Source organism: Phyllostomus discolor, chromosome 8 (assembly GCF_004126475.2).
Source record: "Phyllostomus discolor isolate MPI-MPIP mPhyDis1 chromosome 8, mPhyDis1.pri.v3, whole genome shotgun sequence".
NCBI classification, from domain to species: domain Eukaryota; kingdom Metazoa; phylum Chordata; class Mammalia; order Chiroptera; family Phyllostomidae; genus Phyllostomus; species Phyllostomus discolor.
The window spans coordinates 16,001,260-16,028,215 of record NC_040910.2 but is presented as its reverse complement, the minus strand read 5'-3'; the positions used below and the strand labels follow the sequence as shown (position 1 = coordinate 16,028,215).

General features: G+C 42.6%; 1 protein-coding gene across 3 annotated transcripts in view; it reads right to left on the bottom strand.

The window, feature by feature from the left end:
• LOC114502638 (endothelin-1 receptor) overlaps nt 1–26,229 on the bottom strand; it is a 51,302-nt gene extending 25,073 nt beyond the window's left edge. Inside the window, exons 1-3 of one of the 3 annotated variants that reach the window (XM_036031867.1) lie at nt 25,808–26,229; nt 25,140–25,144; nt 21,170–21,649 (exon numbers count right to left, since the gene is read on the bottom strand). In XM_036031867.1, coding sequence (XP_035887760.1) covers nt 21,170–21,589 — 420 coding nt within the window. In that variant the 5' untranslated portion in view covers nt 21,590–21,649; nt 25,140–25,144; nt 25,808–26,229. Of the gene's footprint in view, nt 1–21,169; nt 21,654–25,139; nt 25,145–25,807 lie in introns of all 3 variants that reach the window. The other 2 variants (XM_036031866.1, XM_028519715.2) reach the window with 2 other exon arrangements.
• Between the last annotated feature and the right edge of the window lie 727 nt (nt 26,230–26,956).

The window sequence follows — 26,956 nt, the reverse complement described above, 5'->3', positions numbered from 1 at the left end:
TTCTGTTTACGACCCAGGTTGAGAAGCGCGTGACACAAGCTCTTTTCTTGGAGACTTTGGGCTGTGATGGGGCTGCTCAGCCTGGAAGAGCTGCATAGCGGGTGCCTGGAGATGATGCATATCCGTGGCCTAAATGCACTCCCTGCCCTCCTGCCCCCCAGGGGATCCCCACGGAACACCCAGGAGCACCCACCGAGGCAGCGGAGGGTGACCTGTGGAGCATGGATTTTACTGAAGGACACTTGCCTTGGTTCTTACGTAGGGGATTTTTCCACAGTTGAACTGTAATTACAGTCCCGATCATTATCCGAAAACTAAAATGCTGCTGAATGGTACAAATTAACATAGAAATCCTGTTTTGTGTGGCTGTTTTGGATTGTGTCAAAATCACCATCATAAAATTGACAGGCTACATTTTTTTAACCTGTCAAAACAGATTTGCCTAAGGACTTGTACCACATGGTGCACTGATAAGCGCCCTGTTTTTAGAACGACTGTCCCCAAAAGCAGGATGTCCTCTGCTATGTTTAGTGCAAAGCAATATCTACTTGGTTGGGAGCTTTTAGATAAGTGCAAATGTACCTGTTTATGCCCGTTTTTTGGAACACACCCAACAACCGGAAAGTACGCAGGAATCTACGGAGCCACTGGTTAATGCAGAGTTTACAGTCTAAGCTTGTGTACTTCGCTGATGGGCAGACTGGCCGAGTCTTCACGGCAGGTTGACTTATTCCCACCTTATGCCCCATGCTATAAAGCTTAGCTTTTGTTGTTCTTTAGTCCACTGCACATTCAAAGCTTCTAATTAATAGGAACCTTCCAGAGTGGTAGTTCTCAGTCTTGGCTGTACATTAGAATGGCTTAGGGAGCATTTACAATCCCAGTGCCTGGGCCGTGCACCTAGATTAGTGATTCTCATCTTTGTACTCAAGGGACCCTTGGTAATATCTGGAGACATTTTTGGTTAGTACAGCTGGAGGTGGGGAGGAGGGAGGCTACCAGCATCCATTGGGTAGAGGCCAGTGATGCTGCTAAACATTCTGCGATGCATAGGAAAGGCCAACAAATAATTATCCAGCCCAAAATGTCAATAACGCTGAGGTTGGAAACCATGCTGTAGACCCATTAGATTGGAATCTTCGGTGTTGGGACAAAGGCCTCATGCTTTTTAAAGCCCCCAGGGGATTCCAGTGTGCAGCCAAGGCTGAGAATTGTTGCTTTAGCACCATTTCTGGTTCAGGGGATCTGAGGTGCAGCCTGAGAATCTGCATTTCTAGCCAGTTCCCAGTGAAGCTGATGCTGCTGGTCCACCACCTACATGTTGAGAACTGCTGCTCTAGAGGCACCATGACTAGAGAAATAATGACCGCTGACAGTCAGATAATGCAGGAGGAGCAGCAAAGAGTCTAAAACAGACCTAAGAAATAAAATCACAGTAGTTTGGGGGTGTGTAGTTAGCATCCAATTACCTCCCCCACCCTACTGGTCCCTTAAAGCATCCGTACATAAAGGTACATGTGACCTAACTGGTACGCATAACCCCACTGTTACAGGCCCTGGGCCTCGCCAGTGTGGCGCCACAAAATAAGGCTGTTCTTTCCTAAATTCAGCTGAGGTAGCGAACTCAGGAGACTGAGGTTCAAAGACAAGATCCACCTGTTACCAACTGTGTGATCCTGGGTGAGCCACTTCCCTGCTGTAATGGGGAGGTTCTCCTCCTCATTATGTTAATGGAGTGGTTCTCATATCTGCCACGTGGCTGATGACTGTTTGGGAGGCTCGAATGGGACAATGCTTCTGGAAGAATTCTGCAAACTGAATGCACACCACACAAATAGTAGTTATTTTGAACTGCTATGATTTGCAATCATAAATTGAAATATACTATTTATGCACAACTTAAAAACCAATATAAATGAATTTCCCCCTTTATCCCTTCCAGATGTTAATATTCCCTGCTGTTTAATGTTATTATTTGGACATTATTTTTCTAATCGGCCTGACATCCAAGTAATGGGATAAATAAAACCAGTGGCACATTTTTCTTTGTGTTTATTTTCCCTCCACCCTGTCTGGTGAGGCTGAGGGATTCCCTTCCTCCCCATCATCTCGCTCCACCCACCCTAGACTGGAATGAGGGATTTAGGAGTACAGTCTGTACTCACAGCTTCTGTACTCATAGCTGAAGAACTCAGAGTAGATAAAAGGCTCTCTTCCTCTCAGCATGAATTACTGTAGGGACGCGTGGAATCGGACATGATGGACCAGGAAGCAGTCTTTAGAAAAGTGGGGTTCAAGGTGGTCTTTCTTGCTGGGGGAGGGGCTGGGAGGTAGGATTTGGTACACTGTCGAAAGAAAAGCATCTTTCTGACAGCACAGACCGAGATCATTATACAGTCTGTGATACCCAACACGGGCCTTTAGAATGAGAACACGCTCCCTGGCTGTTGCAAATTTACAATCAAATATAATAAATCAATCACTTTGGGTGACCCAGAATAGACTTTGCTCCTCCATTGTGCTTTGGTTGCTTCAGGATCGAGGCAGAGCTTTCACTGAAACACGTACAGCCTGTGGCCGCTCCCCTACCCACATGCTTTCTCCTTCCAACCACTCTTCCTGCCTCCTGCCCAGCCCAGGCACTGCAGGTGCATGACAAGTGCCGAGCAGGGCAGGGGCCCCATAAATGTTCACGTTCTGGCACCAGGTGCCCTCCGTGACCTGGGGGATGGAGGAGCACAACGACTCAATTAATTAAAGTAAAGCGAGTGGTCTGGCCTACTAGTTAGGTGTGGGCCCTGAAGCGTCACTCCCTGGGTCAGACAGAAGGCTCTGCTATGCTCCTGACCTTGGTGTGTTGGTCAATGTCAACCCCCTGCTTCTCAGCTTCCTCCTCTAGAAAATGAAGACAGAGGCGGTGTCTGCGTCAGAGGATTGCTGTGGGCAACCGAAGAGACAACCTGTAGAAAGGGCTTCGGTGAAATAAGCATCTGGGAATGTGAGCTATTTGCGTGGCCTGTGGGGGTCCGTGCCTACTTTTTGCCCTGTTTTCCAGTGAGACTGCTAAGAAGGATCACCCAGGGCACCCAGGGGCAGGGGGCTGGTGGAGCACAGAAGCATAAAAGCCCCCGTTCTCATGCAGATAACTACCTAGAGGATTAAGTAAGTAACGGTCCCTAATGAAGTCGTAAGAAACATTTAGCGGGGGCACAGCAGCAGGAGGCAGTGTGGCACAATGACAAAGGGAATAGGCGTTGCAACCCGCTGTTTTGGGCCCTGGCATGACTTAGGCGAGTTCACTGTGCTTCAGTGAAGATGGAGAAGAAGAGAGAACCTATGCCTTTTGGGTGATGTGAGTGTGAAATGAACTAAGCGCAGTGACCCTGGCCCATGGCAGATGGTCAAGGTCGGTCCCCGTGAGAGGCGGTTCCGGAGGAACTGCCCCGCGACTCTGCACTTGAAGGATGCGGAGCTGCTGCAGCTGCTTGCTGCCCGCAGCTCCCACTGTTGAACATTCAGTGTTTCGGTTTCTGCTGAGGTCTTAACTTTTAGAGTTTGAAACACTTAGATGTTAATAACAACCAGGTGGAGAAGATGGGAGGAAAAAAAAAGGAAAAATGCTTTTAAAAATCAGAGTTCCAGAGCCATGAAGTTTTTTTCCTTAGAGAAAAGATGATTCATCCAAGATGAAAGCTCATTGTACCCTATAGTGCCAGTCACCTGAAGGCTGGTGATTCAAAGAAATGTCTCTTTTTGATAGCTTTACCATAAGGATGCTAATCTAGAAGCAGGGGACTTGAGATTTCTGCTTATTTTGCATGCATAAAACCAGAGGATCATTGGATGGACAAGAATTAAACTTTGCTAAAGTTAGAAAAATCAGAAACACTCAATATCAAAATAACACAGGCTAGTGCTAACTACAGGGATTGGCAAAAGTAGCTTTACACTTGTGAGTCTGCCAAACACAGAGTTTGTTCTTGTATTATTATTTAGTAATTATTCTATTATTTATTTGTATTATAACTGTAAACCTACTTTTGCCCACACCTGTGTATGTGTCAGTGCTTTAACACTTCATCCACAGCAGAGAGGAGATTCACGTTGGGAGGAATGCATCCTGGCTTTTCCTGAATGGCGGAAAGATCTCACACACGTGTGCTGAGTGGGGCCTTACATTCGCTCCAGACAATGTGCAAACAGAGTTAATGATGGAAAATAAGTTCTCCAACCAGGACACACAGTAAGGCCCAATAGCTAATGAAAAAGTCTTATTGTTTATTTTAATTAGTGGTCTCCATGGCAGTACATGCTAGCACTCATTTGAAGGAAACATGCAGGCAGGAACACAGTAGAACAAAACGAAACAAACTAGTAGTGATCCCCACACAGAGCTTTAGGTAGTAACCCCCCAAAACTAACCAGGAAGGCGGTGATAAGTAGGAAAAAGGGAAAATCCATGGCATATTTGAAAGCATGCATCTTATTTAATGATTTTATGTATAAAATCTCAAGAACTGGAGTTAATTCTTCATCACAAAGTATGTCATGTGGTCATAATTATCCTGTGTGTAGACGGAAACAATGAGAGAACAAAGATACGGTATGTGGCATTAGAAAATGATACCATATGTGTCTTTTGGGGGAAAAACTACAACTGATGCCAAATCTGATGTGTTACAGTAAATAAGGCTGAGGTGATTTTGAGTATTTGGTAACAGAAATTCATTAGAAAATAGAACTTCACAATTTCCAGCGGCTGAGGCACGGAGTGAAACAGGAAGACATTCAAGGTGTCTGAGTTACGGGTCCTGTTACTATGCATCACATAACGATGATGTGCATTTCAACAATGCATCCATTAGAGTTGTAGAAGCCTTGGCTGTCTTCTAGGAAAATGCTGTGTGTGGTCTAGAAAGTTATTAAAACTACAGAAGTTTTATTTAATGTGAAGAGAGAAGGATGGGACGTACTGAAGGGGAAGTTAGAAATTCTGGCTCCCAGCTCTAAACCTGTTGAAAATCTTTGGGCCTTGGGTCCCTCCTCCGACAAACAAACATGTTGGGCTAGAACTCAGTTTTCTTTAAATTCCCTGCCAGCTCTTACATTGTAGGATTTCTTTCATGTCAGAAGTCCAGTGTGTAACTGGTTTCTCTGAAACTGTTATTAACTCCATTTATCCATAACCTAACCTCAATTCTTTCCTTCATTTTATATAGTTAATTTCATTTTTTCCCATTTTTCTTTGAATCTTCCCATCATTAAGCATTTTGGTCTTTTTGCCTTTCTCTCTTACCCCAAAAGGTTAAGGGTGTTAGAACCTGTGGAGTCCCACAGACTGAAGCCTTAAGACTATTTGTTTACTTTGAATGGATGAGTAGTATTTCAGCTCTCTCCAGGGAAGAAGTAAAACATATAGTAAATCTGTCCAGTGAGCCATAAGCATCATACTGTAAACAAAACCCTAACTATATATAAAATGCAGGAAAATAGTAGATAAGTGGCTATTTTAAGCTTCTAGCCAAGGGCCTATTATAAATAATACTGTAAAATTAAGGCTTTTAAAATAATTTTGAAGACTAGTTTGATATTGTTTTATGTCTTATTTATGGTCATTTGGAAATGAGATCACATTAATTAGTACTCTTCAAGAACAATAGATTTTAACCTAGTTTTACTTCCAGCGTGATATTTGGTACATGCCACATCTCCACTGCAGGAATTTTGTTTTAGTGCAAGCAGAACAAAACACATAGTATTTGGGGTCTAATATCATGAGCCCACAGTGATGCTGGTCCTCCTTCCTTAGACACTTGAATACTCAGGGACTTGTACCAATTCCATGAGATTAGGGCCAGTGCTTTCTTTTCTTTTCATTTTTTTAAGGACCTGAGATGTTCCGCATGCAGCGATCGCCTAAGGAATATTGACTTCCACGAAAATCAGCCATTTAAGTGAATGTCAGTAACACCAGTCTGGTAAGAAACATTTATCTTCAATTTTTAGAATTATAGTATTTCAGACATCACTTAGATCTGTAAGTGATGTCTGTGGGCTGTCTGCTATCCTTGAGAACCTGCCAGGGGGTCTGCAAGGTTGAGGGATCATTAAGAGATTATTGCCCTTTTCACTGGTTGACATGTGTACTGTTGATGCAAAAGCAATTGTGGTTAGAACCACTGGCACCCTAGCATGAGTCAGGACGGCGGCACCCAACTGTTCGAGGAGTCACTGTTCTTCGCCATCACACACTCGCAGTAAAAGGATGGACGGGTTAAGAGTAATGATGAGGAGTTCAGCAGGGTCACAGGATAGAAGAGCAATATACAAACACTGATTGCACTGTATGTACAAGCAAAGAAAAACCAAAAAATGAAATTGAGAGGCAATCCCACTCAAAATAGCATAACAATACTTAAGAATAAATTTAGCAAAAGGAGTGAGTGTAAGACAGATACACTGAAAGATATAAAATATCTGAGAAATCATAGGAGATGTGCACAAATGTTTATGGATTGGAAGAACATTGTTAAGATGGACATTTCCCCCAAATTCGTCTAAAAGGTGAATACATTCCTTATCTATATTCAAGGATACTAACAAGTTGATCTTAGAATTTATATAGAAATGTAAAGACCTAGAATAGCCAAAGGAGTTTTGGGGGGGAAAAAAGGCAGGGTTTATAGTACCTGTTTAAAACCTCACTAAATCCCACCATAATCAAGACAAGATGGCACTGGCAGAAAACAGACAAAGAGATTGGTGGAACAGAAAAGAAGTTCATAAATAAACCCTTACACATTTGTCGTCAGTTGAGTTTTGACAAAGGTGCCAAGGCAATTCACTGAGGAAAGAACAGTCTTTTCAACAAATGGCAATGGAAGAATCAGACGTGACTATGCAAGGAAAGAACTTAGATGGTTTCCTCACATCCTACACCAAACTTAATTCAAACTGAATACAGATCTAAAAGGAAGATTATAGATCTAAAATATAAAACTGTTAAAACATGGGAGAATTTTTCTGTGATCTTTATTTGGCAAAGATTTCATAGATATAATATCAGAAACATGATCCATAAAAGAAAAATTTGATAAATTGGATTTAATCGAAATTAAAGGCTTTTGCTCTTCAAAAGACACACCATTAAGAAAATGAAAAGAAAAGCCACAGTGTGGAAAAATATTTGTAAATTATATATGTGATGAAGGATTTTGGTCAAAATACATAAAGAATCCTCACAATTAAAAGATATAAGGACTAAAATGTTTAAATAGAGAGTTCACCAAAGTAGATATACAAATAACTAAGAACATGAAAATTAAAAATGGTCAACATCATTAGTCATGAGGGAAATGCAAATTAAAACCACAAAGAGGTAGCACTTCACATCATTAGAATGACTTTGATGAAAGAGACTGACGTAATACATGTTGGTGAGGATGTGGAGAAATCAGAACCCTCATAGAATGCTGGTGAAAATGTAGAATGGTGCACCCACTTTTTTTTGACAGTGATATGACTCACCAATATTATTCCTCTGCCTTCAGTGTTACATATCTCATTTCTGTGGACTTCGTTCTGCACAATTTATCACGTGTGTAGGTTCCCACCACCAGTCAAGACACGGAGCAGGTCCATCATCACAAGGATCCCCTATTATGTCCTCTTATAACCACACCCCCCCACCCCCAGTCACCATCCCTAACGCCTGGCAACCCTTAACCTGTCCTCCATCTCTGTAACTATCATTTCAACAATATTATGTAACCGGAACTACATAGTATGTGAGCTTTTGAGATGGGCTTTTTTTTTTTTTCACTCAGCATGATTCCCTTGAGGTTCGTCCAAGCTGTTGTGAATGTCTTTCATGTTGTGGTGTGACGCCCAACCAGCAGAGCCACACTGGTCAGGGCCCAGCTGGTGTGAGTGTCAATAGCTCCTTTTTATCGTATAGTTCTGTGAAATGGATGCAATGCGGTTACTTTAGCCACTCACCACCCACTGAAGGACTTCTGGGTTGTTCCCCGGTTTGAGCTATTACAAATAAAGCTATTTTGAACGTTCATGAACAGATTTTTGCATAAACATACCTTTCATTTCTTTGGGATAAATGCCCAAGAATGCAATTGCTGGGTCTTATGGTAATTGCATGTTTACTTTGATAATAAACTGCCAAACTTGGCATGTGTGAGCAATCCAGTTGCTCGCCATCCTTGTCAGCATTAGATGCTGTCATTTAAAAAGTTTGTATCCATTTGTACGTAGTGATATCTTTCTGTGGCCTCAATTTGCATGTCCTGAATGGATAATGATGTTGAACATCTTTTTATGTGCTTATGGGTTATGTGTATATCCTCTTCAGTAAAATTTCTGTTCAAGTCTTCTATCCATTTTCTATTTGGATTGTTTTTTTGCTGTTGAGTTTTGAAGGCGATGAATTCTTATTTGTGTTTCTGAAGTTCAGAACTTGAGCTCTGACCCCCCCCCCCCCAATGGGACAGAATGAAGGGGAATGAGAGGCAGGAAGGAAAGACAGGGTGGAGTGGTTGGTGAGATGCAACAGGGGTGGACAGACTTTTTTGGGAAATGGCTAGACAGTAAATATTTTAGGTTTTAGGAACATAATGGTGTCTGTTGAAACTACTCACATAAGCAATGGGTATAGCTGTTTCAAAAAAACTTTATTAATACAGATAGTCATTAGGCCAGATTTGACTCACTGGCTGTAGTTTGCCTACCAGTGGGTCAAAGACTCAGACAGAAGAAAGGTGCTTCTGGTTAGGCCTTGGAATATCACCTTAGTGATAATTACTTTGGATTTAGCTCCCCTCCTTTATGGTGGCTCAGTAGCTCAAGACAATTTTGAGGTCACACCATAAAGCCAATGAAAATATTAGTGTGAAGTTAACTGTTTTCCCAGAACAAAAAGCAGGAAAAGTTTCAACCAATCTAAGTTTAAATGCATTCATAGGGCTGTAAAACTCAGTGCTCACACATTGTACACCGTTCTGATTACCTTCTTGGGGATATGTGTTATTTGCATTGTAAGACACTTCCATTTAAAATCTAGCCAGTAGTTTTGATAAATAAAGTGGCTTCTTGGAGGCTGCAATGCAAAATTTTGTTGATATTAAGAAGGATTTTCTTTTAGATCTATCTTCACATGCTGTAATTTGGTAAATTTCCGTAACAATACTCCCGTAACGATCTCGTCCTTCTATAATGTAGTAACTAGATTACAATTAAAACTCACTTTTACCTAGCATCTGGTACATGCAGTATATAGTATTTAACAAAAATAACCTCAGAGAGATTACCTAGAAAATCTCATCAGTATAACTTTTACTCTCATAACATTTACTGTCTGTAACAGTGCTTCTTAATCTGTGTTTCATGGTGTGTTTCAGAGTTTCAAAATAAATAACCATTTATTATAGCAGTAATGGGAAGTAGTGGAAATGAAACCTAATTTTATTTCTGTATTCTTGAGATTAATTTAATTAATTCTGTTTTAGCTGTATATATTACTTTGGGAGAAGGAGAAATGACAGTTTTTCTGTATATTTAAAGAGAATGGGAACAGGTGTTTAACATTTAAAATGTTATTTTTTCATGTATTCAGTGGTTTCAAAAATTTCAAGAAAACACCGAGTATAAAATTGCTCTGGGATTTGGTCTAGCTTGATTGAATCTATGCTTGTATCCTCAAATAGAATGTGAACAACTCAAATTCATGTTCATCCTAGATTTTTTGTGTTTTTTATAAAAACTTAGTAAATGTGAGAATTATTTGGGAGTTATCCATTATATAGAGGCATGTAATAGATTTCCTTGAAAGGCAAAGAAGAGTTATAGTGAGCAAAGTTTATTCAAAGGCCACACAGATCTTTAGCTTTAAAATTAGAAAGAAATCTGTCTAGGAAATTCTGCCTGGTACCTAATACTGTACCACACCCTGCTATAGCTCTCCCAAATTACTGATTAAAATATAAAAGGATTATGATCAAGATTTATATTAAAATTATTTTAACCATATAGATATATATTGATATGTAAGTATTGCACACATTTTTATATACTATGCATACGGAGGCCTTATATATGTATATACATATGTATTTTTCAGCATATATTTTCTCACAAATACGTGCATATGAGGCTGCCCATAAATGTACTCTTCACATTTGCTCAAAGTTGGAAACCCTTTCAAGGCCTACCACTGAATGGAATCTGTGGCACATTCAGGCAGCGAAGTGCTAACCAACCATGAGATGAATGAGCCACAAGTAAGCACGACAGCATGGGTTACTCTCGCAAACATACTGTTGACCAGAAGAAGCCAGGCAGAAGCGTATATATCACAGGATTCCATTTATGTATGTTTCTAGAAGACGCCCAAATAGGCAAACAAATTCATGTCATTGGAGGGCGGGAGAATGGCTGCCCTGGGTCTTGGGGAGGTTGGTGACTGAGGGGCCTCCGGGCGCAGGTGCAGCTCCGTTTCTGGATCCCGGTCACACAGGTATGTTCACTTTGTGGCGATTCACAGAGCCAACACTTGCCATACATGCATTTTTCTGTACGTATGTATACTACACTCCAATCAAACGTTTAAGAAATTTACAACATGCTAGGGCTCTTCAGTGATGTAACGTGGTCTGATTTTCATAGATTTAGCTTCTATAAGAAAATCAAATTTGTGGAAATGATGGAAATATGCAGAGAAACACAACATTTATGACAAAACACCAAGACATATTTATTTGTGGAACTAAGGTAAAAGTTCATAGTGGTCAGAGTTTTTTTCTTTTAATTTTTTTGTCCAGACATTCTGCAGAATTGCTTTATCTGACATAACACTCATGTGGGGTGGGTCATGGTATGTCATTCAATATTTGGCAAAGAGATGTGTATCCATTACATCTCATATTTTGAAAAGCAATGACTTTGGACATTTGAACATGTTCAATATTGTTTGCGTTACATGTTGCCTTTAAAGTTAGAGCTATTAATAATGTTCCTTTTTCAAACTGTTCTAGATTTAATGGAATATTTCACAAAAAAGTATACTCGATATGTAAATTTAAAAAATTGAGGATTCTTAGCTTCTTTTCTTTATTTTTTTGCCTAAAACAGTATCCATTTTATTATATTTCACAGTTTTGCGGCCCAGGAAGCTGAGCAGGGCTCGGCAAGGTGATTCTTCTGTTACCTCAACTGAGGTCACTCAGTGGCGTTGAGCTGGCTAAATGGGCTGGTGTGACGGGCCCAAGACGGCTTCCCACACATGCTGAGCATCTTGGTGGTGATGGCTGGAAGTCCAGGCTTTTTTTTTTTTTTTTTAAAGCAGTCTAGCTTCTTTTAAAATATCAGTTGAGACATATTCCCAAATGTCATCCGTTTTGCTTTCACATTCCCCTTTTAATTCCTGTGCATCTTATAAACCTACAAGGGAGGTCTAGCTATGTAACGTTTGGTTTATCAGTAAAATCTGATGTTTCGACCCCAGCTGAAAATATGGGCTAGCTACAGGCACTCACTTTCTGTATCGTGTCCACACCAGACTCTCCAGCGGTTGGGGGTGGGGCGCCAGTATGGCAAAAAGTGATCCTCTGAGCCGAGGAGCAGATGTGTGTGTCTGGGCGATCCGTCCCTCAAGGAACTCACACTTTCCTTTCAGTTTATTTTATTTTCTGGCTCTCTTCTGTCAGCTGGCCTCACCAACTCGGCAATGAGTATAGATACAAAAATCTGTTTAACAGATGTTCCCATGCAATCGGCAAGACTTACAACATACACGCTACTCTGGAGGACAATCTGTATCATTCACATTTTCCTTTATAATAAGCTACTTCTGTTTTCTTTTCTCTTCTTTTCTTAATAAGATGTTTAAAAATTTTATTGATTGATTGATTGAGAGAGAGAGAAACATTGACCTGTTGTTCCACTTATTTATGCGTTCATTGGTTGATTCCTGTATGTGCCGTGCCGGGGATCAAACCCACATTCTTCCTGTACTGGGATGACCCTCTCACCAGCTGAGCTGCCTGGCCAGGGATACATTACTTCTGCTTTAAATAAGCAACTAAAGATGCTGTTAGATTTAATGGAGGAGAGAAAGGTAACTTTCATCATTGAACACAGTCTTTGAAAATATATTTCCGTACAAGACATGCCATTTTGATAGCGATGAAGTTTGCCTTAGGAGGTAGCCCTAGGGGGAGGAGCAGTGGGGCAGCTCGCTAACAGCCCGGCCTCTGACCTCTGACGTCAGACAGGGCTCAAATCCTGGCTCTGCCATGCGCTGGCCACGCAACCTTAAAGCAGTCCTTAGACTCCGTGCCTCAGTTTCTTTAGTTAGGGGCTTCAGGCAATAGTAGTGAATCCCAGGTTCCTCGTGAGGAGCAAATGAGTTACCCTGGCCCAGAGTAATGGGAGTTTTAAGTTTTAGGGAGTTTTATTCCTAAGTTGTATATTGGTATGAATAGCATTTTAATATTGCACATTTCCCTTCGTTAATTTAGGAAATATCTCCCAACATAGTAGTCAGAAAGCTCTTGTTAAATTTAAATGAGAACATGTCACTCATCTGCTCTTAAACTTCTAAAAGCTTCCTGTCTCATCCAGAGAAAAACGGTAAAGGATTTATAAAGGCGCATTGGTAGGGAGACCACGTGTCCTGGTTTATATCTACGACAGTCTTCATTCATGCCTGCTGTTCAGATGTAATTATGGCTAGTGTCTTCTCTTACTCTCAGAAATATCCTATTTCGGACAATAAATTACATGGTGACCCTATTACTGGGCCCTGTGGAATCTGCCTTCCCCATTTCCTGCCCTGCCCCCCATCCCTGCGCTCTCTCCTTCCCTCCCGGTGCCAAGGCCTCCTTGCTCCTCCTTTAGCCCTCCCTCCTTGCTCCTCCTTTAGGCCTCCCGGCAGGCTTCTGCCTCAGAGCCTTTCTTTCGCCCTTTCCCCTGGCTGCACTGCTCTTCCTCAGTGGCGTGGTTTGCTCCTAAAGCTCTCTGATTCTTTACCCAACTGTCACTTTGCGTCCAGGCCTTGTTCCTCCACCCACTCTTAGGCTAGTATCCTCTCCCTCCTTCCACACGTTATTTTTATCCTTAGCACTTATCTCACATACTATATATTTACTTAGTTAGCCGGCTTATTATTTTCTTCTTCCATGAGGGCAATGATATTTGGTTGTTTTTGTTACTGCTATTTCTCCAATGACTGGTAGGTACACAGTAGGAGCTCAAATATTTTTTGAATGAGTAAGAACGTTTAGACAAGAAAATTGTGATGTAACTACATAACCGGAAGGCTAACCAGTTGCCATTCCCATTACCTTCTTTATAAAATTTGATCTAAAATAATAGCACTCTCAGGTTGAGGATAAGTGTTGTGAGAAGCATAATTTGACCAGCTCTCATTATTGATGCTGGTCTCCAAGGAAGTTGTTTCAAAAGTTGTGATGGCAAAAACTGTCGATAGAACTCCTAGAGATGTTTAAGTTCTAAAAAGTGACCTCTAAATTTGCAGACCCAAAAATTACATTGTCTTTCCTTTTTTGAACTTAAAATTTTTAAATTTATTTTTAGTTTTTATTTTTTATTGTTGTTCAAGTACAGTTATCTCCATTCCCCCCCACCACTCCCCCCACCCCAGCCACCCCCACGTCCCTCCCTGATCCTACCCCCTGTTAAATCTTTCTGGGGACACATTTGACTTGGGCTTCCTCAGTGCAGGAACACTGAGGACGCCAAACCTTCCAAATTTAAATAAATATTTTCTAGTATGTGCTTCTGTAAAATTTTTGATGTTTAAATTTAAAAAGAAGGCTACCAAAAATTAACACTGAATGGTACCTACATTCAGGTCTATTATTGAATTTAATTTCAAGTACTACTTTTATAATGAAATAAAGTTTTTCCAAGAAAAACTAGACCTAGTTAAAAATAAAGTCGTAGCTATAGGAAGCAGTTACTCTAACTCCCAGGAGAATATGGTAGAGCTAGAAGGCCGTCGTAGAATTTCTGGCAGTCTATCAAATTTACTTCGACAGAATTTCTTAAAACATTCCTTATTTAACTGCTGTGGTCTTAGAACCAGCTTGAGACTCAGTAAACTTGATTCCCCATCCTCTTTCATTTTAGTTCACACACTCTTCAGACGAACTGCGTTAACTTTGCATAATAATGAAGAAACAACACTTGCATCCTGGAAACTCACAAAATAAATACCCTATAGGAACATTTCACCATAAAATAGCCAGGACATCTGCCTTTACTGAGGAAAATGCTGGAATCAGCGCAACATCACACACGCCCTGTTTAGCACGTGGAAGTTCCTTTCTCTAGGTAAAACTTTATGTTCTATTTAGAACACAGCGAACTCTTTCAAGAACGAAACTCTTTGATGGAGGAATATCATTGGGAGCGATGCTTTTTACATCTCAACACCTTCCTAATGAGAGCAACTCTAAAACCCTCTCTGCCTCCCCAGCCACGGGAAGCAATCCTGCAGTTATGGACGGTCTCCATCCGCCATGGGAGATGATAATAGCTGTGCTGCGAGCCAAACGCGGGGGCTGGCAGGGGAACCTCACATGAGAATAATTACTTAGCATAACCCGAGAGAGAGCAGTGAGGTTCCCAGACACAGGAAACGAAGTCGGAGGGGAGGCAGAGTCGGAGAGGGTTCTGAAGCCTTTCCAGACAGGAACTTCCTTATAGCAGAAAATTGGGTAAAAAATTTATCACTCTGTCGTTTTATATGCACATATATTCTTAAATCACCAAGTTAGCATAACGAACTTTTGCAGTGGACATCTTAGCAATGCCAGAAAATCAACCTATTTTTCTATTCCTTAAAGAACAAATGAAATCATTTGTGATATGAATGTTCATTTTGATATTCCAAATCATTTGTAGGTTTAACATTGCAATCACAACCAAAATTGCAGCTATGCTCAAAGAATGTATGTTGCACAGAAATCTTGGAAAGAACCCCTCCTTTGGTTATATGCACCAGAGAGACAGGAAATTAAATAACACAATGCCTGAACCGTAGGACACGAACTCTTGACCTCTGAAGACAAAGGGAAAGGGGGAAAGCGATCCTATTATGTACTGCTCTGCTTTGCTTGCACATCTATGGACCCTGAGACATTCCTGGTGGGAAGGAAAAAAGTAGCAATTTAATAAATTCAAAGAGCAAGTCTGCCTTTAGATCCGGAATCATGTGGGAGAAAAACATTCTTATAGAGGTGACTATAGTACATTTTCTTATTTTACTCATTCATCAAATCTTTTTAAAGCTGGGCCAGTGTTGGACGCAGGGGATACAATGATGAATGGGAATGGTGGCAGCTTGCCTCAAGGAACTTGCAGTCTAGTGGGTCTGACTGGCGAGTGAATTGGCAAATACAATAGAGAGTGTGTGTGAAATGCTATTACAGGGTTAACAGAGGGCGTCATGGCAGCACAGGAGAAAGGCACTAACCCAGGCTGGGCCATGGATACTTGCCAGACAAAGGGGTGTGTAAGCTGAAGAATAAAGTGGAGTAAGCCAGAGAAGGCATGAGGGACAAATATATCAGGTGGAAGGGTCATCTTGGTCTTCTCAGATGGACCAGGGAAGCTGGAGTGGACAAAGGCAGGGGAAAATCGCGAAGCGGCCCCTGGAAGGGGGCAGGGTCAGAGCTACCCGTAAGGAAAACTAGCTGGCAGGTGGTGCCCCAACAAGGGGCAGAGGTCCTTGTCAAGGGACACATTTCCTGTCTTAAAATTCAGGGCTACAGTTTCTATGCCTGATGTTACGAGTACAGCACTATTGCTGGGATACAGGAGAAAGGTCCGTTTATCTGCTTGATGAGTAAAAGGGTTAGACAATACCGTATCACGTATGCAACTCATTGGTAATTTGATCGACTTGGGGGAATAGCATGTGCAGCCCACGGATGATATCCTGTGCCTTGTCCATAAATGAAGAAGCCCTCTCAGAAATCACTATTATCATTATCGCTATTTTAATGTGAAGGTCTCAGAGAAATCCGATTAGGAGTTCATTTTAACAGCAAAGGCCCTAATCAAATCAAATCCTATCAATAAGCATTTATTGAACAACTTATGTTTGAGGCATAAAAATATGTAAGTTGTGGCATTTGTGTTTGAGACGTGAATCGCCTTGAGGTGTGGAGAAGCAACTTTTGCACGGCTGCCCTGACAGGATGGGCCCTAGTGGCATAACTGCTCTGCATGAACATCTGGGGTTTCCGCATTCCTCATATTTCCCATGTGTCCATCTGCCAGGGCAACATACTGGGAGCCTTGACTTTCCACTGCAGAATATTCCCAATCATTTCATGCAGAAATTGGATTTGTTCAATTGTTGTTGTCCTCAACAAGAGGTGGTTGCTTAGAGTGGACCCAAGTAGTAATCAACAGTCATGACTGAACACTCTCACTGGCTGTTTAGCTTGTTTCCCCAGATCTGCTGCAGCCCACCTGTTCAATGAAGACACGGTTCACCTACAGTGTCATCTCTGACGTCGCCAGTTCCAACTGCCCGCTACGCACGTCAGAGAGTCCTACGTCAAGTCATCAGACTCAACGCCCCCTTCTTCCCGTGGCCATTATTTAATCTCCTTCACTCTACTCTCACATGTACTTTCCCACATGCCTGTTTTTATTTACTAGGCCCCGTATCTGCATGCACATATGGAGGAGCTGTTGTCCTGAAAGCACGTGGTACCCAGCTCTGGCCCACCCACGCACAAACATCACTTCTAGGGTTCCACTCTATTCAAAATTATAACCTAACTCCCTGGGGACGACACTCCATGGCATAAACAAAATCTTATGATTCATTAAAGATACAGTTATTAAGTTGTAGACTTCTAATCTATATTGTCATTAAGTAATTGGGGGTTATTTTTGGTCCCTAAAAACAGATACAGTGCTTTAATTGCTTGGTAATGAATGCACATATTTTGTATATAGATTAATTTCCATGGCTAAGTTTTTGCATTTCTTGAAAATTCGGGATATCCGATAATGTAATTTCTTGACCAATTGACTCCATCATCTGTTTAGATTGTAAGTGTGGGCATTTGAAAAGGGCTGCTAACTCATTTCCCTTCCTCCCTCTTGTTCTTTTCAGTCTTCTCTTGAAATTAGAGATATTATTTTTTGAACAATTAAAAATTAGAGTGATTCTTTGATAAATTTAGTAACAGGTTTTCCTCAATATCGCCATTTGCAAGGCCCTTTTATGCTTGAAAACTAGGAAGGTAACTGGCATTCATTTGCTTTGTTAGGTTCCTTCTGCTTTGCATTTTCTCACAGAGTGTCTGATTTTGTCACCACTGAATGTAATGTGTCTGAGTATGTGTGAGTTTAAGCAAGGGTCAGAGGGGCTTCTTTCCATTTTGGGGGTTATTTGTTTTCCTCAATGCAGCACATGTAACGACAGACCTGACTCAGTGCAGGATCTGTACATGTCTCAGCAGCAGCAATTCCGTGGCTGCATCCAGCCTCCCTGGGACTGTTGCTTAAGGTGCAGCACTGTACTTCGGGGCAGTGATGGCGTTCCCCAAGAGCTGAGCATGCACCCTGGGCAGTGGTTAAGTAGTTGGAGTATGTCCAGAGTGGGGAGGGCCTTGGCTGCTCACCATGGGAGCTCCTGGGTGTTTTGGGGCAGAGGGACACTCAATAAATAGAAGCCAAGTGCAATACAAGAGTAGAGGGAAGAAACCCCGAAGACATAGATATCTTTTGGAAACTTTTGGAACTGTGTGGAGTGACCCCTCTGCCACGCCCACAGAGCATCCAGAGCTGCCCTGCAGCAGCTGAACGGGGTAATGACAGACCGGAAACAGCCCCACGACTTTGCTTGTCCGTTGTGTTTTACGTCGCATTCACATACGAAACACTTTCAATACAGTATCTTTCAAAGTGAGAGAAGGGAAAGAAAATGTGAACAGAAGGAACGCTTTATCACTTGCAGTGTTACTGCAGTGCAGTCAGCGGGTCTATCTTGCCCAAAGATGCAGCCCTCCTACTGTCCCCTCCCACTCATGCTGACACTGCTATGGCTGAATGTAAGGTTCTCTGCTTGGAGACCTTACAACTGAGTATACAAGCAATTGACAGAATTGTTAAACACAACGACCTATGTGGTTTGAAAGCTCATCATTCTTTGGAGAGCATGGCAGATACTTCCATCTTTTTTCAAGCTAATTCTTCTAATGGGAGGGGGGTTGACAAAGAAGCCCCATTTATCCTTTTAATAGCATGTTCTCCAAGTTTACACATTACTTTCATTTCATGGATACCTAAACATACTAGTAAAATGAGGTGGGCAGCTGCTACTTTGCCCTGAAGTAAAGAGGTAGTTCGACATGGTTGGAGAGGAATCACAGGTCCAGGATGTGAGACCCCAAAGCGTCAGAGTCTCACAGAAGGAGGCAGCTGTGGAGAAAAGGCGTGAGGGCCTGGTGCCCACAGTGTTTGGAAGGGTTTCTCTTGCCTACCCTGGACTGCAGTCAGAGAAGCAGCACCATCTGCTAACCTGGGGAGAGGACTGAGAGAAGTAGAAGTAGCCTCCAAGTACTGGGTGTCTTTTTAGCTCCCTCTATTGCTTTTCTCTTTTCCCTCTGGGAAAAGATAGAAACAACTAAAGAGTAGTTTTTGTTGAAACCAAAAGGCCTACTTTCTAAAAGTAATGTTGGTTAAATGATTCATTACATAAGTTTTAGTAAAACAGGAATTACACAGATGTATACCTGTGATGTAACAATACCACAGTCACACTGTCCATATTATTTAAAACTACAGTAGGCATTACAGTACAGTCACCCCTCGATGTCTGTGGGGGATTGGTTCTAGGACCCCTGCAAATAATCACATCTTTGGGTGCTCAAGTCCCTTATATAAAATGGCACAGTATTTGCATATAACCTAGGCACATCTTTCTGTGCATTTTAAGTCACATCTAGGTCACTCATAACACCTAGCACAATGTAAATGCAGGCAGGTAGCCATTCTGCCATATTGTGTCCCAGGGAATAATGACAAGAAGAAGAAGAAGCCTGTACATGTTCAGTACAGACATGACTACTGCACACCAAAACACACAGTCATGTCAGCAACGACATAGCTTTTTTCAGAATATTTTCTATTTGTAGTCAGTTGAATTTGCCTAGGCAGGACCTGTGGATACAGAAGTCTGACTGCATTGGATTTCCAAGAGGTAAGAACCATATAGTCAAATAACAATGTGTTATTTTTTTTATCTATTACTATATGGATTTAAAATAAAGTTTTTTTTAAAATAAAGGTTTTTTTCTTTTGGGATTTGCAACAAATTTGGAGAGACTCCAGATGATCTGACTTAAAAATGTTGCTGTGCAGTAGAAATGAAGTTTGCTTCTGTAATTGGCAGGTGGCACCTAAAAGTGACACGCAGGTCACCCTCCCAGAAGCTGCTTTGCATATGTTCCAATGGGGATCATTAATTCAAAGATGGTTAATTACTCTTGTGAGCCATGATGGGTTGGTTAACTGGTGTCAAAGCACGAATAATCACTTTTTAACCCCCCACACAGTGACTGCTGAGAAGTCAAATTTTGAGTGAGTCATAACAACATTTTCAAATCTATTATTAAAGAAGTCATGAGAAAGTCAGGTGTTGAATACACATAATACTTCATAAAGAGAAAATTACCTTTTAAAGGAAAAAAATAAAATTCCGTAGCATATGTTAAACATTTTAAATTAATTACACATTTTCATTTTGCCTCATTGTTTGGTTCTGTAATTCCATTTGAATTTCAAGTAGAAAACATGTATTCATGCTAGTCTGTGGAAAGAGATGGTATGTGATTTTTTAAAAAATCACTTGTCTAATTTCCTCAATTTTATAGTGCGCTGGATAATTTGCAATGTTTTTTTTTATTTGTAGTTTTGAAAATTGTGACCATTGCTTACATCTTTACTGTCTGACCACTGATTTTTCTGGTACTCTAGGATAATTTGCCACTGTTTAAGTGTATCTGTTGGAAACCAAAAGGCTACTGTTCTCCTTAAAAGCTATGCCTTCAATTGACAACACTTGCCATTTAAAGTCCTATTTCAAAATAGGATTGTGCAGAATAGTTTCATTTGCATGGATAGTAAATAGAAGAAGAACTCAAGGCTGAGGAAAGTGCTTTTCCTGGGCTTAGAATGAAGACATGCTGTAGTATCTGGCATGGATCACAGTTTTATTTGAATTTTGGTTCATTTGAATTCTTGCAGCAATTTCCCCTCACGATCACAAGACCAAATATGGACTCCCCCAATTCCTTCTGGCTGCAGTTCGTTTTGGTGCTAAATAGCCCTGGAAACAAGGAGACCACAGCAACAGTGAATAAGTTATCTCCCTCTCTCACTCAGGCACTAACTTTGTTTAATTTGCCTTTTTGGACCCTATTGCTCGGCTTGGTGGGGGGGACGACACACAGTGGGCACTCTCTAAATGTAAACTGGAGCAGCAGAGGCGGCAACCGTGTGCGGATGCCTGCTGTGAATGGTTTCGGTGATTCTGCTCACTGAGGCCCACCCCGGCCCACAGTCACGTGGGCCCGCTATCTCTCAGGCGCCCAGGCGCCAGGGAAAGCCTGCATGTGCTGTGGCTCCACCCACGAATCTAGGCCGCCGGAGTGAAATAGGCGCTTTTCCTTTCAAGCCACACTGTGGATATCGGGCTTCTGAACAGCATCACGTTAGAAAGGTAAATGCAACTGAATGCATTTATTTTAAGTACTTTTGGGGCCCAATAGGTCTCTCTCTGAAAATTGAGTCTCAGAAAAAGCAAGTGATCTCCCCGGGATTGCCCAGCTACTCAGCAAGCTCAGGGATGGCATGAGAATCCCATGCATGAAAGACACCTTTGAAGAGTCATTCCCAAAATACTACTTGGTTAACAATTAAGTTAGAAAAGAAGTGTAACATTTAACGAATAATAAAAATTTAAAATGCCACTAGCTGTAAGATTGCAGAAACTGCTCTCAGGAAGAAATAGATTATAAAATTCAGGTCAGAAGAGTCTGTGGCAACTCTCTTACTGTAGAATCAGAGCACAGGTTCAAACTTGCAAATAATAGTTGTGGTGACTTCCTACCTTAAATACATTGATGGGGAGATCAATGACCACATAGATAAGGTCTCCGAGGGCGAGGCTGGCTATCAGCGCGTTGGGGCCATTCCTCATACACTTGTTCTGGTAAATGATCCTGAGCAGAGTTGCATTCCCCACCATTCCCACGATGAAAATAGTACAAGATATCACGGTGGTAATGTACTTGAAAGCTGAAGTAATCTTTGTCTGCTGTGGGCAGTAGTTGGGCATCGAGCCATTGCTGGGTAGGGCCAGCTTGGAGGGTCGATGCGTGGTCACCGGGAAGCTGAGCTCTGTCCCGTGAAAAGTGGTAACATCTTCCGCATGAGTGCTCAGATTTGCATTGTAGCTCTCAGAATGACCGCTAATCACACATCCAACCAGCGCCACCCAAAAGGACACCCTGAAGCAAAACGTTTCCATCTTGATGCAAATCTGAGGAAATGCCTCTTATTGTGCTGCTTTCACACACTCACTTTTTTTCCACCTAAAAAGTGGGAGAAAAAATAATTTGGTTACAGAATTCAGCTACCAGTAAGATGGTAGTCAATGATTATGCATTGCTATTGGGTAACGGTAAGATATTGGGTCGGCCAAGAGTTCGTTTGGTTTTCTTCTGTGAGATGGCTCTAGTTCCACTTAGTTTTCTTTAACTTTATTTGAAACAATTTTGTTAGATTGTGCTGTGACAGCTGCCATATGAGCATGCATTTAGAAACACTTATCAAAGTTGGTGAAATTTTGTGTATCTACTTCTGTATCTGTGTCAGCTTACCCCAAAGCAGAGCAAACCCGAAGGGACCAAAGCTCTGTGAGGGCAAGTTGTCTGTCCATCTCTCTCATCTCTCATCTCTGCCCACTGCTGTACTTATTATCTAGGTTATAAAATGCATGAGGACGTGTCAGGTTTTTGTTTTAGTAGTAGATTTAGAAGTATCCTACTGTTTTCTATTCATTATACCTAGGCTGATAAGAATGTGAATTAAAAAATCTTTGAGCATTGGGATAAATTTTATTAGTGGAAGAGAAAAGGCATTCTATGCTGAGTAATTTACATAGTGTTAAAGCATAAAATGACCAATTCTATAATTAAGAACCCAATATTCCAAAACGTGTGCTGTTTTACACATGGTAAATTATGAACATGGGGATAAAATGCAACATAGTTAGCCATGCGAAGTGTCACAAACTGTTAGTTTACTATCAGAACTCTGGTTAACACCATCAATACACGTAACAATTTTAGTTGTGTTTTTTTAAAGATTTTATTTATTTATTTTTAGAGAGGGGGAAGGGAAGGAGAAAGAGAAACATCAGTGTGTGGTTGCCTCTTGCACGCCCCCTACTGGGGACCTGGCCTGCAACCCAGGCAAGTGCCCTGACTGGGGATCCAACTGGCGACCCTTTGGTTTGCAGGCCGGTGCTCAATCCACTGAGCCACACCAGCCAGGGCTCACAATTTTAGTCTTAATTAAACGTGACATAACAGATAAAGACAAAATATTTATTTTATTGAACACCTTGATGATTTATCTGTATGACCTACATATTCTGACAGTAGTTTCTGGCTTTTCCATTCCATTTCCATATGATAAATTATTATCATAATTATCTGCCAATGAGTGAAACTGGGACTAATGGACCTTCCCAGGCCAGGCACGCCATTTGGTTTTCTAGCAGACCTGTGCTTTGTCACGGTGATGAGCACTGCACACGCACGATGCCATCTGATCTAGACCACGGCCTGTGAAGCAGACACAGGTCCATTATAAAGACTGGGAAACAGAGGCTCAGCAACGTCAGGATGCCTGTCAAAGGCGCAGGTTCTGGGCAGCGGTGCTGGGATTCTGGGGCAAGTCAATCCAACTTCGAGCCTCAGCTCTTAACCACTAGACTACACTGTCTCTCATTCTCATGCTTTCCTTAGCGCCTGAAATGTTTTAATGAAGCTTCCGTTTGTGTGTTGGTTCGCTTGTTTTCGTCACTGGCAGAGAGCAAGTGGTCCTTCTTGCCCAGGAAGTCTAGGTTTCCACTTTAACCCTTAGAGACGAGATGTTGGGAAAATGGGTGGGGTTGGCGGCACCTCCCATTGAAGTAGTTTTATGTTTTCTTTTTTTGTGAGTTTTTATAAATCTTTAAATAAAGTAAGCTCATTTATGCAGTGATGTGTGTGTCTATGACATATAATGGAATTTTTTAAAATTGTGTCTTTTCTCAATCTATTCATGGTTGGCATTAACCAGTTTTAGGGACTTGGACAGTGATCTTTGCCAGTTGTCAATAAAGCTTAGGTTTACTCAATATGTGGATGAAATATGATACCGCTTTTAGGAATTTTGAGTTATCTTTGATAGTTATCAATGAAGCTTAGCTGTAGTCAATATGTGGATGAAATAAGACTTATTCAGCTTGTATAGTAGGTCTAAAGTAACTGTAAGGTACAAACACTGCATACTTGGGCCTTCTCCTGAGACTTTCCCTAGGAACCGGAAATAATAACATTTTATTTATAGCAGTAATACATTCTGTTATGCATATATCTGCCCCCTGACTTGAGCTTGACAACCGTAGGTCAGCAGGGGCACTATCCCCATTTCACTCATGAGGAGACCGAGTCTCTAGGGAGTTTAGTCAAGTTTTTATGGCCAGGGTGCAGCATGAAAGATACAATACCTCACTTTACTTCGCTTATAGGACTTGACTCAGCCTGATCTTGTAAAAATAAATGATAAAAACATCAATTTTCTAAGCTAGGGGCAACTATGTAAATATCAGATCTACTTGGACTTGTAAGTAGTTTGCAGTTTTTTTCTAGCTTCTTATAGTTTGGAGTGAAATCTGACCGAATATTGACACTACCTCCATTCGGCGGTGGGGACCAGGACTCCGAGAACACAGCACACAGCACACCGGCACCCTCCTCCCCAGATCAGAGATGGGACAGGGAAAACACTTCAGTGGATCTTGTGCTGTTTAGTGACTAAAGCCTCCCAGTTTCCCAATCGGAATGGAAACCTCAGCAATAGCTGTCTTACAACTAAGAGAGGGAAGGCTTCTTCCAGAAATGGAATGTCTCTTTGCCCTTTAGAGTCTGTTGGAAGGCTATCTGGTGAACTAACCTGGCCATGGGGGTATCCTGCCACCCATGAAATGAACAACCTTAGTCTTTGAGCACTGGATCGTTGGGTCGCTCGGTCAGCTGATTACGGCAGGAGCTAAGAAGGCCAAGGCTGTGGGTTCTTAACAAAATGTGAGCTAGTGATCATTAAAGCCGTGTTCCTTCCCCCGCCAACAAGGACACCACCACGGAGATCATTTCTGATGACATCTCTACAGAGATGCTCATCACAGCTCTCTACAGAGGTTAGGCTGCAGAGGTAAGGGGTACCTGGCAAAGGCATGTGAATACCATACACTGGGTGAAAAACACAAACCCCCACAAAAGAAGCCTCTTCAAATGCATGTTCCTCCCAGGACGAGCCTGTAGCTCATTTCCACGGGTCGAAGTCATGCTGTGCTTGGGATAATCAGTCACGGCTCTAGAGAAAAAGCATCTCAGGTTCGGACCTCCAGGACATGGTTTATAGATTCAGCATTTTTTCTATGTGGCGTATAAGAATTTGCTGAAGTTCAAAAGCCATTATTAAGGAAGAGGAATGAACCTAATGATTACACTTTAACCATTTAACATCTCTGATTCCTAAGATCGATGCTTACCTGTAATTAGTACAATAATTTGGAAATTCTGGCTTTACCCAAATGGCCTGAATTCAGAGCACTTAGTTTACCTGAAACGATTGTTGAGGTGTTTCTTAGCACTTAAAACAGAAGGCATGGGAGAGGGACAGAGGAAGCTGTAAGCATCTACAAAAGGAGAAACAAAAAAACTAGGCACTCTTTGCAAGTTTTCTGTAGGGTTTTTTTGCTGGGTAATAAATCAGCAACTCCCCTTACTGACAAAGTCTGACTTCAGTCTGCCTCCTACCCAACCCCCTCAGCTGCCAGCTCTATCGGGGAGCGCCATTCGGATGGTGTAAACAGAAGCTGATAATCTAGAAACAGCCCTAGTTTTCTGCACGTGAAAGGCAACAAGTGCCCTTCAAAGGACAGCAAAGAACCAAACGCCCAGACACCCACAAGCAGGTTTCCAAACCAGCTGCACTGGGGGTTTTCCAAAAGATGTGTCCCTGACACCGATTGCCCATGGCTACCCTTGGTAACCGCGGGTGTGCAGGGAGGAGAAGCAAGTGAGTAAGGAAGGCTGCGGGACACACTTCACAAGTAGGTTCTGGAGCCTGGGACAGGGGCGTGAAGTTCCACCAAGTTCTTGCATGCCTGGGGAAAAGAGATACCCAGGGAGAACTGTATATATTCTTTAACTGAAAATCCGAATCCCGCCTGGGGAGGCTGAGGGGCTTTCAAACAGACCCCAAAGCCCAGGCGTTTCTCGAGTGCACCCCTTCTAGGAAGGCGCCCGGGCCGCCACGCGCCCCTGGGCAGGTGGGTGCCAGCCCTTGGGTGGAGGGTTGCGCGCAGGGCGCCGGGCAAAAACGATGCCGGCTCCTTCTCCTCCCAGCCAAGGAGCTCAGGAAGCTTTTCCCCCAGCCCTGCCCAGCCCCGAGAGGAAAGAGTTGCACCCACCGTGGAGCTAGGCGGGCGCAGACGGTTGCCTGGTCCGCGCACGGCGCCTGGACCAGAGGAAGCGGAGCCGGCGAGAGTGGGTAGCGTGGGTGGCGTGGGTCCCGGGCTCCTGCACGGCGGCGGCCCCGGCTGCACTGTTGCATCTACTTTGCAAAACTTCCTGGGAACCGCTTCGGTGGGGAGGTCTCCCAGGCAGCCAGCCTCCGGCCACCAGCTGGGATGGAGCCTCTCCACCTCCAGTCCACAATCGCCAGTCCACAGGGATGACTTCTGTGCGCGCGCGTGCGCGTGCAAGGGCTAGCGAGAAAAAGAAAACTCCGGAGGAACACACGCCCCCCCGCCTGCCCGACCTCCCCTTCTCCTCCAAGATCTCCCAGACCTCCTCCACTCTAGGACAGCAAGAATGTCCTAAGCTTCCAGCCCTTTTTAGAGGCAACCACTATAAAGCACAAGCTGCCACCGCCCCCTCCCAGGCCCTGAAGGGCTGGAGTCTTGTTTTAACTATTTCCTTCCTGAAATGAAGGTGGGGCGGGAGGGGGCGGTAATCCCCGAAGGAGGATAGTTTAACTGACAAGCGTGAGAACCCGCCGAAGGCCTTGGAGAGAAACCCAGTCCCGTCCTAGGAAATGCAGCAGGTCTGATCTGTGAGGAGCCGCTGCAGACAGAGCTGGCCAGGGCCCAGGCACGGCTTCTCCTCTGCACCCCCTCCTGCTTTGCTTGGCTTGTGTGAATCTCTTAAGCTCAGAGCAAGTTAAAGAACCAACGTGGACAGCAGTTTACTGGATCAAGTACATTTCGCCTCTACCTTGTCCCTTGAAGCCAGCCCCCCAAGGCGGCATAATACTAGACCAAGGCAAGGAAACAAGGAGAACAGGAACAGAACCACAGAAAGAGAGATCACATGGAGGGATAGCAACAGGGGAGTGGGAGGAAAAGACAGCGGGAAAAGGTATGGAGAATAAGTAGCATAGATGGTAGGTAGAAGATAGACAGGGGGAGGGCAAGAATAGTGTGGGAAGTGTAGAACTTATGACACGTGGACATGAACTAAAGGGGAGGAATGTGTGTGGGAGGGGGTGTTCAGGGTGGAGGGGAGTGAAGGAAAATGGGACAACTGTAATAGCATAATCAGTAAAATATATCTTCAAA